General features: G+C 33.0%; 2 protein-coding genes across 2 annotated transcripts; one reads left to right on the top strand and one right to left on the bottom strand.

Moving 5' to 3' along the window:
- Nucleotides 1-6,314: 6,314 nt before the first annotated feature.
- LOC148576859 (protein FAR1-RELATED SEQUENCE 1-like) lies at nt 6,315-9,503 on the top strand. Its single transcript, XM_088502803.1, has 5 exons — nt 6,315-6,390; nt 6,750-6,937; nt 7,946-8,033; nt 8,122-8,347; nt 9,485-9,503. The coding sequence occupies exons 1-5, from the start codon at nt 6,315-6,317 to the stop codon at nt 9,501-9,503; spliced, it is 597 nt and encodes a 198-aa protein (XP_088358929.1).
- Nucleotides 9,504-9,807: 304 nt separating this feature from the next.
- LOC148576858 (uncharacterized) lies at nt 9,808-11,774 on the bottom strand. Its single transcript, XM_088502801.1, has 5 exons — nt 11,325-11,774; nt 11,148-11,239; nt 10,862-10,988; nt 10,637-10,771; nt 9,808-9,981 (listed from the first exon to the last, which is right to left on the bottom strand). Exons 1-5 carry the CDS (start codon nt 11,772-11,774, stop codon nt 9,808-9,810), a joined length of 978 nt encoding a protein of 325 aa, XP_088358927.1.
- Nucleotides 11,775-17,461: the final 5,687 nt, after the last annotated feature.

Genomic DNA, 17,461 nt, shown 5'->3' with positions numbered 1-17,461 from the left:
GTATTGTAAACCTTAATATTTTGTGTTATTAGTCATTATAAGACTATAAGTTAATATTTTATTTAAAATGTATAAGACTTTAGACTAATAGATAATATTGTGTTATTTGTATTGATTTAAATATTTGGTGTATGTTATTAGACAATATTAGTATTGATTGTAGTTATGCTTTAATTTTATGGAAGGGTTGGTTCTTGTTATATTTTTCTAAGTGAATTTTATTATGTCAAATAATGGTTGGGGTTTTAGAAATTTGGATATTTTTACATGTCAGCTTATAAGAAAGTAATGTTAACGGTCTGGTTTTTACCCGATTTTTACCCGGTATAATCGTGGCCCGAAAGTGTGTAAGTTTCATCGGGTTTAGGGCCGGGTTTGGGTCTAACAAATAGACCCGGTATATATTTCGGGACGGATCTCTGGGTCACATCAAACCTGGTTTCACCCGACTCATGAACACCCCTAGACTCTAAAAAGGGATTCCAAAATATGTGCATCCAAATTCTCAATTTTCATTCTCAATCTTGATCTTCTTGCAAGTTGAGATATCTTCTTCTACCCCCGAATAATCTTCCGACTCCGAAAATAGTCGCTTGGTTAGTGTAATAGTATTTTTCAACAGTTCAGATTCACCATTATCTGCAATTTCATTGGAGAATTCAAGCAATAAATTCTGTACAAAATACTACGTTAAATTAAAGGCATCCTTCTTTTGATATTAACTCAATAATATTTTTTGAATAAAATTAGGCTCTAACTTTAAGAAAACAAACAAATAAAAAATTTATTTTTTGAATAAATACCTTGACACATTCTACTTCTTCTCTTTCAATGACTGAAAATGTCTTTGAGATTGGAAGCAAACCACCGGTGTAGTCAATATTTTGAGATTACAATTAGCTATTAATTATTATTTATAAATTAGATACTATTAATGACCAAGAAAGCAAAAAGTGAATTAAATTTTAATAGAAAGTACACTTATAACTGTACCCATAATTTGAATAGGGTGAGCCTCTTTAAATTTATTTATGAGGTCCACATTATTAGTCATCTTCCTAACTTTATAAAAATGTAAAAAATGTTGATTATCAGATATTTGGACTTTAACGATGAAGAACAAGGTCTTATCCATTAGGTTGAGAAAAAGTGTAGGTATATCCGATAAATTTTATTTTGCAGGATATCATCTAACATATTAGTAATAAAAAAATATAAAAATTATCATTAAAAATAGCTCCACTAATTTTTTTTAGAAATAAATATTGGTTGAAATTTATCAATAGGAGTGGATCAGGTATTTCTACACAGCTCTTTTCCAAAATTTATTTTGCCTCTTACTAAAATCTACAAAATATGCACAGTCAGAATCACCAATGACACCAAACTTGATTCGGTACCAAAATTAACAATTAAGTTAAAATTTCAAATACAATTTAAAAAAATTAATAATTAATTAATTACTCATTTTAAATTCATAAAAATCAAACGACGAAAAGAATATTTTTTTTGTAAATTATTCTTATTATTTATATTTATAATATTAACATGAAATTATAACTTAAAAACTAACCACCAATAAAATAGTATCAAACTATATATATATTTTTAAAATTTAAAAATTAACAACTAAGTTAAAATTTTAAACAAAATTTTAAAAAAATTAATAATTACTTAATCATTTTAAATTCATAAAAATCAAACGATGTAAAGAATGCTTTTATTTTTGTAAATTATGTTTATTATTTATATTTTTAATATTAACAAGATTATAACTTAAAAACTAACCACCAATAAAATAGTATCAAATTATATACATATTTTATATTTTTAAAATTTAAAAATTAGTAATTAAGTTAAAATTTCAAACATAATTTAAAAAATTAATAATTAATTAATTAATTATTTTAAATTCATAAAAATTGAATGACGTAAAGAACGCTTTTTGTTGTGAATTATACTTATTATTTTAATATTAACATGCCGATAATAACATTTTACATAAAAATATTTAGAAAATATCTCTTCACCGATAACAAAGTTTTTTCAATAAATTAAAATCCTTAAGCGAAAAAAAAAAAGTTTAACATATTACAAAAATATTCATAATAAAATAAGTTGAAATAACAATTTAAAAAGATGAAAATAAACTTTTAGATTTTGTTTTATTCATATATTATGTGTAAGTGTTTATATTTATAAAAACAAATATATGATTGGTGCGTGAAATTAGAACTCGCACAACTGAACCGACAAGTGTACCGGGTCGTCCAAGTAATACCTCAGATGAGTGAAGGTCGATCCCATGAGGATTGTTGGATTGAGCAAGCTGTGATTATCTTACAGATCTTAGTCAGCCGAATAAAAAGATAATTGTTGTTGTTGTAGGCGCATAAAACAAAACAATAAAGAATTGATATAGAAACAATGATGGAAAATCAGTTAAGGCCTTGGAGATGCTTGTTCTTCTGGATTAATACTTCTTACTGACTACTTTAACAATGAGTGATTCATTCAATGGCAAGGCTGTAAGTGATTAAAGTCGGGGCTAGTGGTCATTAATCTCCTCTAATTCAAATCACACGCCGGTGCTAATGGTCATCCAATCTGAACGAGGGTGAAGCTTGCGCAATTCAATCTCTGGTGATCCTACTCAAAATGTCACAGACAAGGTCAGATCTTTCGAATTGGAGAATGATGCTCTGTATTCTAGCCTTAATGCCACAGAGACCTCAATTATCCATGACTAACGAGATTTTATGTCACGTGTCCCAATTAGCCCAGATACTCTCTTAGAACCTGTGATGTACTCTCAAGCTGTATCTTAATACTATCCGGCTAAGGCTTCGCAAGAGCTCATGTAGAATAAGGGGTCATACTCTCGTTCTACCCCAGATTCATGAAGATGAAGAACGACAATACATCATAGAATGGAATCAAACATATATTAGAGTAGAAGAAGTAATGATATTAATACATCGGAATAAGCAGAGCTCCTATCCTTAACTTAGAAGGTTTAGTTGCTCATACTTTACAAAAATAATGTGTGATAAGTTCTGAGAGGCTGAAGATCTTAAACATGGGTAATCTTCTCCTATATATACTAATCTAATAATTAAAAATGATAAAAATGAGATAAACTAAGTAAAAGGTGCGAAAATCCACTTCTGAGCCCACTTAGTGAATGTTTGGGTTGAGCTTGATGAGTGGGTGTTGAATGCGCACTAGGGAGTGTCCACGCTGCCTTGTGCTCCCTTGGTGGCGTTGAACGCCAGTTTTGAGCGTTCGACGTTGGCCTTGGTCCTTCTTAGGAATTGAACGCCAGAAAGGGGGTAAGTTGGGCGTTCAACGCCCGTTTTAGGCAGTCCTTTACAAAGTAAAGTATATACTATTATATATTGCTGGAAAGCTCTGAAAGTTAGCTTTCCAACGTCGTTAAGAGCTCATCAATTGGACCTATGTAGCTCAAGATATTTTTGTTGGAATGCACGGAGGTCAGGATTTGATAGCATCTGCTATCCTTTCTTTGCATCTAAATCAGAGTTTGCCAAAACTTGCCATTTTCATCCAAAAATCATCTAAAATCATAATAAAAATACAAAAACTCAAAGTAACATCCAAATGGAGAATTTTGCACTAAAACTTTATAAAATGTAACTGAAAATACTAAGAAAATGATACTAAAAAGGGTATAAAATATTCGCTCATCAATGATTACCCATCATCGACCTTTAATTCAACAATATTGTACTTGGTAGATTTGCCATCATTTTTAAGAGTCCTTTCACTCTCAATTCCAGCAAAATATTCAATATACTCATGATGTGTAGTCTTGAAGTTACCTATATTGAGCCCAACATCAAAATATCTTATTTGATAAGATATTTCTTCTCTTAATAAATTCACGAATCGAGACACAAGAGTCTTCTTAAGTGAGGTGTATATTTTTTCTTCCTAGAATTGATAAACAAAAATAAAAAAATAATTAAATAGGGATAAACAAACACATTTAAAATATGAATAATATAAATGTAATATTATTTAAAAAATTGGTAGAAAACTCACGTCTTTATCGAGACAAACCATCTCAATTGAATATGATAATGGAGAATTTTCATAACTTGATAGTGTCCATAACCTTATTACTCGTATACGTACACACAAATTCTCAACTATAGGACTCATCTCAGCAATTTTGTGAACATAAACTACGATTGAAAAAAGATAGAAAAATTTTAAATAATTAATTGTATTGATCAAGGAGACAGTGGACTCATAGTTAGGATTTTTTAAAATCTAATTGGCTTTGATTTCAATAACTAACTATTTAAAACGCTTTTGAAATTTAGTTTTTACCGTAAAAATGATTTAAACCAATTAAGTTAGATTTTAACTTTTCAAAAAATTATAACCACAATTTAAAAGAATGAAATTAGTTTCTAACATGCATGTTGACATGTTGACGGTTTTAAAATAAAAACTATTTAAAACACTTTCACATGTGAACGAATTTGAAATACAACTACTTAAAACACTGATTTTTAATTTGAATGATGAAAACTTTAATAATATGAAGTTAGTTTCTAACTTTTGAAAAAATTATAACCACAATTTTTGTGTGTACTATAATTTATAAATTTTAAAAGTAACAATCTAAATAAATAATTTATAAATAAATTTTTTAAATTAGTTCAACAATATTAAAAACTAAATATTAACGACTTAAGAAAATATATTTAATTTAAAAATAAAAAAATAATAACCTAAGCAAATAACTTAACCTAAGCAAAATAATCTAAATAAATAACTTAAAATTAAAAGTAAAAATTAAAAAATTTCTGGTGATTAAATTTACAAATAAAATAATATAAACTTATTATTAGTCAATTTTTTAAAAGAGTAATATTGTCAATAAAATAAATTTTATAAATAAAATGTAACTAAAATTTAAAAATTTAAAAAATAACCATCTAAACCAATAATTTTTAATTTATAAATATTTTTTTAAATTAGTTTAACAATATTAAAAAGTAAATATTTAATAATTTAAGAAAGCATATTTTAAAATTTAAAAAGTAACAACTTAACCAAATACTCTATTAGTTGATAAAAAAAAATTTAAAAATTTTTAGTGACGACATACACTTAAACAAATAAATTTTCAAATTTAACGTATGTGCGCCACGTCAGCATAAAAGCTCCTCATTTTTATTACTATTACTATTACTATTAATATACATATTATATAGTGATATATTATTATTGAAAGTATCTTATAAAATCTCAATTATAATGAGATACACATATTAAAGAGTATTAATAAAGATATCTTATTTCTTTTTGTTTTATTTTTATATTTATTTCTCTTCTCTATTTCTTTATTTATTTTACAATAAAATAAAATTTTTTATCTCAAAATTAAACTCTATTTATAATGAAAAACAACCCAATATTTTTTTTTGAATTTTATAAATATTATATTATTTAAAATATTATTTATACACTAAAATTTGTCATTATATATGTATATATAAATTAAATATATTATTTAATTTTATTTTTAATGTACATTTTATATTAATAACTGATTTTGGTCGCATTTTAGTAAGAGTATATATATATATATACTGTCCCGTTATTATTGATTGGATACCCTAATCCAACATGAGATTATAAGTAAGGTTTTGAAAATTGGACCAATTATTAAATCGTTTTAGTTACTTATTTACTGATTTATTAGTCTAATTGATTCAATTATATTTAACAAAATAAATAAATTCTCTAAAATATACTTATAGTCTAACTTTTACGGTGGCTTAGTGGCTTGCTGGATACAATTAGGAAATAATCCGATTTAGTTTCAGAATATTATATCAATTACTAGTCTATGCAAAGAGTATTAAGATAACATATCCAATTACTAATTCCATGTTTCATTAATGGCATAAAATCTCATTCCTAAAGAGATTTTCTTTAACAGAAAAGCTCCGCAGGCTTGTATGCTTTACAAGTTCATTAAGTAATAAACCCAAAAAACGCGCTGCTACACATACGTGGAATACACGCGCTCTATAAATATCATGCGTATATATAACTACCAAATTTAAAAGATTTGTTTCCTTTTTTGTTCTCCTTATTTTTAGATTTGGTCGTTCTTCTTCTCGCTCCTCTTCCTCCTTCTTCTCGATCGTTCTTCTCTACTCCTTTCTCACTGGTATGTTCTTTGTCATTTACGTTAGTTTCTCTCTCTGCAACTCCATCTTCGTTTTCTATTCGATTTCTGAAATCAAAGTTTGAATTCGTTTTTGAAGATAATGGATGATTCAACCTCAGATTGTCAGCTGAATCCAGGCGAAGTGAACTATGAATTTGAATCTGACGAAGTTCCTGAGATTTGAATGTAATGTATTAGTTTTGATTAATTATCTGGAATTTATAGCAGACGCTCGGGTGTATATCAGACCTTTTTTGGGTATATTTTTGCTAGAAGTGTGGGTGTATTTACACTTTACTGCTTTTTTGTTATTTTAATTGAGTTGTTGTTGTTCAGGTGTATTATATCAGACATGATTGGGTGTGTTTTTAGTTTTTGACATGGTGTATTCTGCAGCCTGTGTATTTATAGTTTATGGCTTTTATTGTCATTTTAGTTAGTTGTTGCGGTTCCGGTGTATCATATCAGACATGATTGGGTGTATTTGAATCGTATCTATGGGTGTATTTACAATTTTTGACATGGTGTATTCTGCAGCCTCTCTCGGTTGTTGATGACCAGCTTGTTCCGAAGGGTGGAATGACCTTTACCACCCTTGAAGATGCTGGAAAATTTTATAGGAACTACGCCAAGGCTGCAGGTTTCTCTACAAGAGTTCGGAGCACAAATAGGAAGGGAAACGAGATTAAGAATCAACTGATTACATGTAGCAGAGAGGGAAAATGGAAATCTAAAATATCTCCGACCGAGAAGACCAATCCAACAGCCGGTTTAAACTGTCCTGCAAGAATTTATATACACACATTGAAGAATGTCGGTGCTTGGATCATTTCAAAGGTTGTGCTGGATCATTCACACCCCTGCTGTCCAAGCAAAGCAGAGATGCTCAAACAGCACAGGGAACTAAGCATGTCCATTCGTCGTACAATACAGAATAACGAGGAGGCCGTTATCAGACCAAGCAAAACCTACCAATCATTTGTTGCGGCTGTCGGGGGTCACCGTGAGTTAAATTTTATCGAAAAGGACGTGAGGAATTACATTACCAGGGAAGTGCGGAATGTTTCCGAACAAGAAGATGCAAAGGAATTCAGAAAATATTTGTTAAGAATGAAAGAGAAGAATCCGAATTTCTTTTTTGAGCTCGAACTCGAGGAGGATCAATCGATTAAGCTGGCTTTTTGGGCCGATGCAAGAAGCAGAGCTGCCTTTGAATATTTCGGAGACGTCATTTCATTCGACACCACCTACAATACAAACAGGTAACAAACTGCCCCTGTTTATGATGCTAAATTAATGTATTTTTATGAATCCACAGCAGAGGTGTATATTGGCTGTTTCATTGGGTGTATACGAAGCATTTGTTGGGGTGTACCTAATGATTTTGCATTCTGGACTATGGTAATTTGTTTCAGGTATAATTTGGTCTGTGGTTCTTTTGTCGGGGTGAATCACCACGGTCAGTTAACACTTCTCGGATGCTCTTTGATGAAGAACGAAGAAATTGAATCATTCAAATGGTTATTTCAATGCTGGCTTCGTTGCATAGGAGGAAACGCTCCGAAAGGGTTTCTCACCGATCAATGCGCATCAATGAAAAGGGCTTTAGAGGCCTGTATGCCAACAACAATTCACCGTTGGTGTATTTGGCACATCATGAAGAAGATTCCAAGCAAATTAAACGGGTACAAGGGACATGCCGATATGGAACAAGAAATGAGCCAAGTTGTTTGGAACTCTCATAGCAAAGACTCATTCGATAGGAATTGGAATGATTTTCCGCTGAATTTTGGTCTTGCGGACAACAAGTGGCTTTCAGGTAATGTCTTTTTAAAATCTGCAGCAGAGGTGTAAATTGCATGTTTTCTCGGGTGTATTTACAGTCTGTGTTTGGGTGTATTATGCAGATCTGTATGAAGACCGTCATATATGGGTTCCTATCTATCTGGATCACCACTTCTGGGCAGGGATGAGAAGCACACAAAGGAGCGAGAGCATGCATTCATTTTTTAACAAGTTTATCACCCAAAACAGCTCGCTTATTCAGTTCGTCAAACAATACGATAATTGCCTCAGAAGCAGGGAGCAAGCAGAGAGAGAATCAGATGCTGCAGATTTTCATACGGTCATACTGTGTGCAACAAAATCCTCCATTGAAGCTCAGTTTCAAGATGCGTACACTCATCAAAAGTTTAGAAAAGTCCAAGCGCAATTCAGAGGAAAGGAGAATTGCATCACCAGATTAAAGAATTCCGCTCTAGGCTATTCAGTATACGAAGTCGGAGAACAAGTTTCCAGCTCAATATTCAACAAGTTCGTGGTTACTTACGACTCAGTTGCAGCCGAGGTAAAATGCCAATGCTTATTATTCGAGTCGAGAGGGATACTGTGCCGTCACGCACTAAGCGTGTTAAGCTTCGAAGAAGTAAGCCAAGTGTCACCTAGATATATACTAGAACGATGGAGCAAGAAGGTAAAGAGGCGACACACACACATCAAGAGCAGCCACGACGAGCCACTGATGGAGCCAAGAAGCAAAAGGTTCGACCAATTGGTTTTTCGTTCGCAAAATATTTGCGAATTTGCATCCGAATCGGAGGAGCTGACTGCAATTCTGCACCGTGCGTACGATAACGTCATGGCTGAGATGGAATCATTAAAAGCCAAAAGGAAGGGGACATCTTCTTTATCCCACGAAGATGCCAACTTGGAATATGTTAACGAGCTTCAAAGCCCGCCAAGGATTCGAACAAGAGGACGTCCAAAAAATAGGCTAGGTTCAAAGTTGGACAAACAGATTGCAAATGCCACAAAGAAGAAGAAAACGAAAGTTTTAAGCGAGGTAAAAGTAATGTTCTTTAAATTTGTGGGGATTGAGTTTGTTTTTCTCGTTAATAGTTTAGCTAATATGTGAGTGTTATATTCAGATAAACCTGTTTGATGCTGCATCAGCGGTGCATTCAAATTCCAGCCAATATCAAGGACATGTTATGAATTATCAGTTTAGGGTACCAGCAGCAGGGGATAACTCTTTGGGTGTATAGTTTTACAGAATATGGGTGTAAAAGCACTGTTCTTTTGGGTGTATTTTTGTTAATTCACAATTTACATATAGATACATATATATAATATTTGTGTTTTAGGGTTTACAGGTTAGGGGTAAGGGTTTAGGTTTTAAGTGTTTAGGTTTCAGGGTTTTAGTCTCAAAGCATCAGGGGGGATAAGGTTCAGGGTGTATATTCAACTTTATTTGGGTGTAAAAATTTGCAGGTTATGGGTGTATATTTGATTTAATGTTTTTCTTCATATTTTAGTACCTGTAATTCATACATTTTGAATACAGCACAGACAGTTTGGGTGTATATTTTATGCAATCTTGGGTGTATTATTAAACTTGTGTTGGGTGTAAAAGTTTATAATTTGCGTTTATATATGACTTTGATATTTTTCTTCATATTTTACCACCTGTAATACAGCTTTTGAATACAGCACAGATAGTTTAACTATGAAAAAAATTTCATTCAATAGAAGTTGTTTATAAATGGCAAATTTTTACAGCATTTGTTCAATGTACAAACTAGCTAGCAGTTGGATTACGCAGTTTCTATATCAGCAGAATTTATCTGACAAAACGGACTCAATAATACAGAGGATGGCTTCGACAGCCTTATTGCATTACTCTCTCTAATTGCCTGATCTCTCTCTTTATTCATTTCACTGAATAGTATCCGCGAAGTATACTCGACTCTATAGTGGTCCACCTCCTCCTACAATTAAAAAGTATATTCTGTTTAAACAGCAATATTAATTCAGTAAAGTAATACAGAGTTATATAGTTCTAAAGACAGTTACCTGTTTCCAATTATCCCATTCATACTTCCCCTTTTTAATGTTTTCCGGCTCAATTAACTTAAGCCACTTCATAACGTAGATACCGCAGTCATAGCTGAAAACGAAGAAAATAAATTACAAATCTCATTTAGGAAAGTTTAATGTTCAGAGTCACAAATTTATACCTTGATTTTTGGCCTGATATTTTAACATATGATGCTTTAATTTCCTTCTCCTTCTTGTCTTTCTGCAGAGGTTCCCCGCCAGCATATGCTCTTAATCTTGAAAATACATATCCCTTAAATACCAAAACAAATCAGTAATACACCCGAATGAATGCACAAGATACAACCAACTGAATGGACAATATACACCCAACACAACTAACGAAATACACCCAACTTGAAAAACAACATACACCCAACTTGATCAACAAAATACACTCAAATGGTTCCACAAAATACACCCAACTCGACAAAGAAATTACACCCAAAGGAGAACATAATTATACCCAAAGCAAAACATACATAAACCTTATATTGAACTGAAATAGACCTATCTATTAAAGTAAAGAACACAGAGGCAACTTACAATGAATTTATTAAGCTCCTTTCTCTCATCGCTTGGAGCTTTCTTGTGTAGCGGGTCAAGTATACGACATCTCCGCTTTCTTGTATCAATCACCCATAACCACCAATGGCCCGAGTAGCAAACAGGTGCAAAAATCTGAAGGATTGCCACATTTCAACAGTGTGTTATTTTATTTAGCATAAAAGTAAAGAACGGTACTAACAAATTTAGCAAATGAAAACTTACATATGGATGAGAAGTTAATTTTTTTGCATCTATGAAGGGAATAAAGCTCGGGTAGTCTTCCACCCTGAATTCTTTATTGGTTTTCAGTGATATGAATTCCCCCATTGGGTGCTTCGAAAGGGCCATGCTCTGCAACAATTGCGAAACAAAAAATGAAATACTGAAAATACACCCAAGTGAATACTTTAAATACACCCAAATGACTACACAACTTACACCCAATAGAACGTAAAAAATACACCCAAATTAATACAGAAAATACACCCAAAATTCGTAGAAGTAACACTTACCACAATATCGGGGGGGCAGACAGTATACTTGTTCTTGAAACTTTTTATCATTTTTCCAGTTGAGGATGTGGCACATGGCAGATACAATCTAGAAATATATGCCGAAATCAATTTACGTTAATAAACATTGTAGTAAACTTTGGTGTAAAACATTAATGTTATTCTAATATTACCTCAGATTCTATATAACTTTCTGCCTGGAGGGATGCAATGTGCATTCTAAATAAAATGTAATTATCTTGGGCAATCAGAGTGCACATGTGGTCATACTCATTAGTACTGCCATCTGCGTAAGTCTTCAGTCGTGTCCCCCAGATGTAGCACTTTTCTTTCATATCATCCGTAATCTGATTTATTCCCTCAGGAGTTTCAAACTTCCCAGAACTTTCTCCCCCAGTCTCCCTTTGAATTTGTGGACTTTTACTTTTTTCTTTTGCCGCACTGCTTGCTATTTTTTGTACCAAATCGTCTAATTGTTCTAGCAAATTTGCAGTTTCTGGAGATTTTGCCCTTTCTGTCTCCTGCGTTGACGCTCCCTCATGGCTTGAATTAGTCAAGCCAAGGCTGAATGATGGCACTGGATCTGTTTTAGGAACATAGGATGCTGTCCGTGCCATCATCATCAGGGTAGCAACGTCTTCTGCGGCTGGATGACTGCGTCATCATGTATAACGTATTATAAGAGTAAGAATATACGGATCATAAGCAAAGATTGATTTTAGTCTGATGAACTTACATTTTAGATGGAGCTGGGGGAAGCGAGGGTGTGGTTTCTTGAAGTTGTTGGGGGGGGTTCAGGAGTGCTACACAGTTACACAAAATTAATCATGGCGTAAAAAAAACTAATCAGGAACAATATACACCCAAACTGTTAGCAAATATACACCCAATCTCTAAACAAATATACACCCAATACTATTTCTTACGTTTCTGTAGTCCCTTCAATCTGTAGCAGAGGGGTTGGTTCAAAATCTGTCTCAGGTGTTTCTTGAAGTTCCGGCACATTGGTTGTTTGGGACGCCGGCACAAAAACTTGAATCGGGACTTTAAACAAGAAGAAAAATGAAAGGTTAACAACGCCTTTGAAAATAATAAGGTTATAAGATTGAAATATTCTTGGAAAACTCACATTGCAAGCACTTCCGACGGTGTCTGTTCCCTCACAACCATCATATTCGATCAGCCAGACTCAACCTAAAATACACCTAAAGAAAGTCAAAAAATACACCCGAACAATTCAAAAAGAAGACAGGCTTTGTTTTTTGAGAACTTACATACTTGCAGTTTTTGCTTTTTTTCTTGCCTTTTTTTTCTTGAATAAAATAATAAAGGGCTTTTTTTTCTAAAAAAAAATATATACAGAATTAGAAGTAGAAGGTAATAGAAGAACAAAAGTAACGGTTATTTGAAAGAGAAATTACATGCTCTCTGACGGCTGGTTTACACTACTCTGTTCTGTGCGTCCTTGAGAGGAAGGATCATCACTTCCCAAGTTCACAGCCGGTATTCTAAACAGATTTCATGTTATTCAGACAAAATAAGATACATGTATAAAATACACCCAAATGAATGCACAAGATACAACCAATCGAATGGACAATATACACCCAACACAATAAACGAAATATCCCAACTTAATAAACAACATACACCCAACTTGATCAACAAAATACACCCAAATGGTTCCACAAAATACACCCAAATCATGATAACAAGATTTTATTAAATAAAGCTTCTTACGTTTTAGAGGAGACATAGCGACCTTCTGTCGATCGCAGGTCAGCTTAGTTCTCCCTGCGAAACAAGAAACAATTATTAGCAAAGAAAACACACTAAAATCTGAAATAGACACCCCAACAAGACATACCCCTCTGCAGTAGATTTTTCAACGTTTTTCCTTAGCCATTCATCTAGTTCTTCACTTGATATTTCATATCTCTCACTACATGCATAAAAGAAGATGTTAACAAAAATAATTACGATAATAGACGGTAATATAGCTTACGAGGTACTGTACCCATCAAAGTATTGATCTTCTTCAGGAGATGAATCCTCTACAACAACTTTTTTCTTTTTTGATTGTGTTCTGGGTGGAAAAAAAAAGTATGAATCAGAAATAAAAAAGTAATTTTATCACAGAATATTTATCCAAAGAAGTGCTTACTTTTTTGGTGTTGTTTTTGTCTTTTTCTTTTTCTTTTCCTTCTCCGCCGGTGATGATTCTTCGCTTCTATAAGTTAATAAGAGACACTTCAGTTAATACATGAAATCTTTATAATGAAGCCAAAAGAAAGGAGTAATAATTTCAGAATATTACTCATCACTTGATTCAGATTCAGATTCTGAATCAGAATCTGACTCCTCTTGACTCTTCTTTCTTTTTCTGGAGTCCATTCTGGAAGGCAAACAATCATTATTTAGAATATACTAAAGATATAAAATACACCCAAATGAATGCACAAGATACACCCAACTGGATATACAATATACACCCAACGCAGCAAACGAAACACACCCAGCTTAATAAACCACACACACCCAACGTGATCAACAAAATACACCCAAATGGTTCCACAAAATACACCCAACTCGAAAAAGAAATTACACCTAAGTATGGTACTTACTTTTTCCCCTTTTTGCTGGGGTGTTTTCTTGCTGAATCCTCTGAGTCTTCTTGAGTCTCAGACTCAGAGGTAGAACTGTCACTGTCAGTAGTTGTTTCTGTCTCCGAAGAGGATGTTAAACTTGCCTTTCTTTTTTTTTTTGTTTTTTTGATTTCTTGTTTTTTTTCTTTTTTTCTCTATTTTTTTCATTTTCTCTCTTGTTTGCGCCAACTTTACAATCCCCTGAAACATCAGATAATTTATTTAGCAGCATTCAGATAAATAAAATACACCCAACATATTATGTTCACTTACCAAAAGTTCCTCTGTTTTTGCAGTCATTCTTTCCACCAACTGCTCCTTACTCCAGTTGGCAATCCATGGTTTTGGTGGTCTTTCAGCCCTCTTCTTGCCTTTGTTTTTTGAAAGATGAAAGTAAATTATCATCAGGGCAAAGAGGCAGCCATCAATTGCCTTCTTCTTTTTCTCCTTGTAGTCTGTGATGCCCTTGACGATGAAGGTCAAAACATGGCCCCCCCAGTTTCGCTCTGAGATGCCGTCCATCTCAAAAATTGGGGCCAGGTGCACAGGTGAGATTTTGTTTATTGTCATTGTCATTAGGCGTTCCTCTTCGTTACCAACGCCGATATCCATCATCTCATCGGTAAGACTTTTGAGGGTCTTACCCTGGAATCTTCTAAAAATTATTTTGTCATCCTCAGAAAGTTTCTTATACTCGACTTTCTGAGGAAATAGATCTCCTACAAAAAGGAAAACAACAAAGTATCAAAGTCGGTTCAAATACACCCAAGCATCAACTTAATATACACCTATAATTTTGAGCTAGTTACCTGTTGCATTGATGCCAAGCGCATGACCTATCTTTCTTGGGGTTATTTTGAAAGAACCATATCCTGTTTCCAGTCTGTTCTCCCCAAGTTTGAAGTTGTTTGCCATCTCCCTTAACAGTTGGTGATGCACCCTTAGTGGTGGGATGTGCATCAACCCACCGAATCCTAGATCCCTCACAATCGCCTTCTTCTCCTCAGTCATGTTTCTGAATTTATCACTTAGGAGATGTGTGGCACACTTAAGGTCTTTTGTTTGGTTTCTTGCTGCCATTTTCTCTGAAATAAAAAATACACCCATATATATGAGTCAGATACACCCATTGATAACAGTGAGATACTCCCATAGTGAGATACATCCATATATATCAGTCAGATATCACTCAAACATGCTTCAATATCAAGCAACATTACAAGGTCAAGCAATATACACCCCCAATCTACTGAATATACCCCCAAAAATCAGTTACCAGAAGATGTAGAACAATAAGAATAACAGGAGAACCTAGAACAACAACGTAGAAGAACAGTATAACAAAGAAGCAAGAATAACAGTAAACCCTAGAACAACAACGTAGAAGAAAAGTAAAACCTAGTTCGTAATCTGGAAAATATACAGGAATCGTAATGTAACGTACCTTGAGTATTGTTGCTTTGTTTTCGCTTGAGATTCTTGATGGAGAGTTTGATGGTGTGTTGATGGAGGTTTCGAAGGTTAGCGACGAGTTGTATATTTTGATTTTCGATTTTCGCTCGAAAATGGAAGGGTTGCGTTTTCTTCGAATTGCTTTGAGAAGTGGAAGAAGTGGAAGAGTCTGCCATTACTCGACGTGTACGTAACCATTTTGAGTGGGAGCACATGAATGTTACGCTCCATTCAATCTCTCTTCATGCGCGTGAATTGTTTTTGGGCTGGGCCAACTTGTAAAGCTTGTAACTCGTTTTTGCTTGTATGTGTAGCAGGCCCGTTTCTTTAAAAATCTAAAATTTATATTGAAAGCTTGGTTTAGTGTAAGTCCGTGTAAATTGAAAATTGAAGCTGAAGAGAAACCATATCCAAAAATTTAAATGAAAATGTAACAAAGCCAAAGTCCAAGTTTAAAATCAGTAAAATTATGAACCTAGTCAAAACATTCTAAATTTCAAATAATAATCACAAACAAACTAACAAATTATGAAAACAGAAAATATAGATATTCAATTAGAGCGTTCAAATTTGGAGGTAACAATCCTCATCAATTTGACTAAGACAGTCACAATCTAATCATAATTAAGCCACAAAAGTACAAAGAACAGCAGGACAGCAGCATATTTACAATGAATAATTACAAACAGTAGTAAGAGTTAATCAGTAATCAATTAATCAATGAATAAAAAACTAAAAACACAAATCATTCAAGAATAATTCAAGGATCAATAACTCTTATGAACAGAGCAAAAAAAAAACGAAGAACAACATCATTACACTATTACAGTGAGCCACAAACAGAGCATTAATCTTTGAAGAAGGCAAATTGTAAACCCTGAATAATTAGTAAATAATTAGCCAATAAATTAATTACTATTTACAAAAATTAGAAAATTAAATTTTATAGTTTAATGAAGTAGAAATAATTAAAATATAAATTTTAACACTAATTTTAAAGGTTTTTGCCCAAAATTAGGCCAAACAGACCAAATTGGTTGGATCGAGTTCAAACCGAGCCCACGGCCCAATATATATATAAGGCCATTTTAGCTTTCTTCTTCCTCATAATCATATGAGGCACGCTGGTAGGACAAAAGGAAGAAAAAGAAAACCCTAAACTCTAGTTTCAATTTCAATTCACCGTAACTTTCAATCCGGAGCTCCGATTGACGATCTGTCAGTGGCCACGCGTTCGTCTTGAAATTCTCTATAAAACCCACTAAACAATTTGGTAAGAAAATTACATTTTCTCACCCACTTATTCCCTTTTCAGTTCGTGATTTAGGTTTTGGAAATTGAAAATTTTTGTGATTTTGATGGTTTAGGGGTACTTTAACGGTGGATAATTGTTGGGTTTCACCCTAATTTTGAGTGGATAAGGTAAAAAACCACTTAATTCTCTATGAATCGTTAATTATAAACTCTATGTTAATTATAGTGAATTTAGATTGTATTAGATTGAATTGGGTGTTTTGGAGTTAAATTGGTGAATATTAGAAGCTTGAAATTGAATCCTGGGAGTTGAAAATTCAGTTGGTGAAGAGTTTGAGCTTTGGAGGTTGAGAAACAGTGGATGATTGAGGCGTTTCGAGCTTAGGGAGGAATCAGCTAAAGTATGGTTTTAGTTTCTCATAACTAAAATATAATGTGTCATGAAAATGGAGGTTAGTTGACCCTAAGATAGGATTAGATTATTGATGTTGTGAGGATTGATATTTGTTGGTATTTATGAGGCTTGGTGATTTTGAGGTTGATGATTATTAATATGTATGATTGGGTTTTGTATTGTTGGTATGATATTGATTGATGATGATGTATGTTTAGAATGAGCATAATTGGAATTGTTGTATTTGAATGGGAATTATTGAATAAAGATTCAGAAAGGGGAGTTTGAATAATGTTTAGATGATGAAAAGGCTGGAGAGTATTTATTATAGTATGGAAATGCTTGATATTGATTTTGAAATAATTTGATACTGGAAATGATTTGAATGACTGAGAGGCGTTTGATTTGGTGGTTGGGACCCTTGAGGGGTGGCAAAAGTCCAAATTTTAGAGGAGATGCTACTGAAATTTTTTTGAAAATAGGAGGTTTCGATTGAAGTGGTTATTTAGAAAGATTTAGATTTTTAAGGATTTTATAATTTGATTTTGAGTTATTAAGAAAAGGA

Source organism: Arachis ipaensis, chromosome B1, assembly GCF_059453495.1.
Source record: "Arachis ipaensis isolate K30076 ecotype BB chromosome B1, ASM5945349v1, whole genome shotgun sequence".
Classification (NCBI taxonomy): Eukaryota; Viridiplantae; Streptophyta; class Magnoliopsida; order Fabales; family Fabaceae; genus Arachis; species Arachis ipaensis.
The sequence above is the reverse complement of the archived record's forward strand: the minus strand, read 5'-3'. Positions and strand labels throughout refer to the sequence as shown.

What these genes read in the sequence shown, in the direction of transcription:
- LOC148576859 (XM_088502803.1), top strand. Translation starts at nt 6,315, where the DNA reads ATGGATGATTCAACCTCAGATTGTCAGCTGAATCCAGGCGAAGTGAAC. An exon ending in TGAATCTGACGAAGTTCCTG is followed by an intron (nt 6,391 to 6,749) that starts AGATTTGAATGT and finishes GGTGTATTCTGC; the next exon opens with AGCCTCTCTCGGTTGTTGAT. An exon ending in GGACAACAAGTGGCTTTCAG is followed by an intron (nt 8,034 to 8,121) that starts GTAATGTCTTTT and finishes TGTATTATGCAG; the next exon opens with ATCTGTATGAAGACCGTCAT.
- LOC148576858 (XM_088502801.1), bottom strand. Translation starts at nt 11,774, where the DNA reads ATGATGATGGCACGGACAGCATCCTATGTTCCTAAAACAGATCCAGTG. An exon ending in AAAGTTATATAGAATCTGAG is followed by an intron (nt 11,240 to 11,324) that starts GTAATATTAGAA and finishes ATATATTTCTAG; the next exon opens with ATTGTATCTGCCATGTGCCA. An exon ending in AATTAACTTCTCATCCATAT is followed by an intron (nt 10,772 to 10,861) that starts GTAAGTTTTCAT and finishes GCAATCCTTCAG; the next exon opens with ATTTTTGCACCTGTTTGCTA.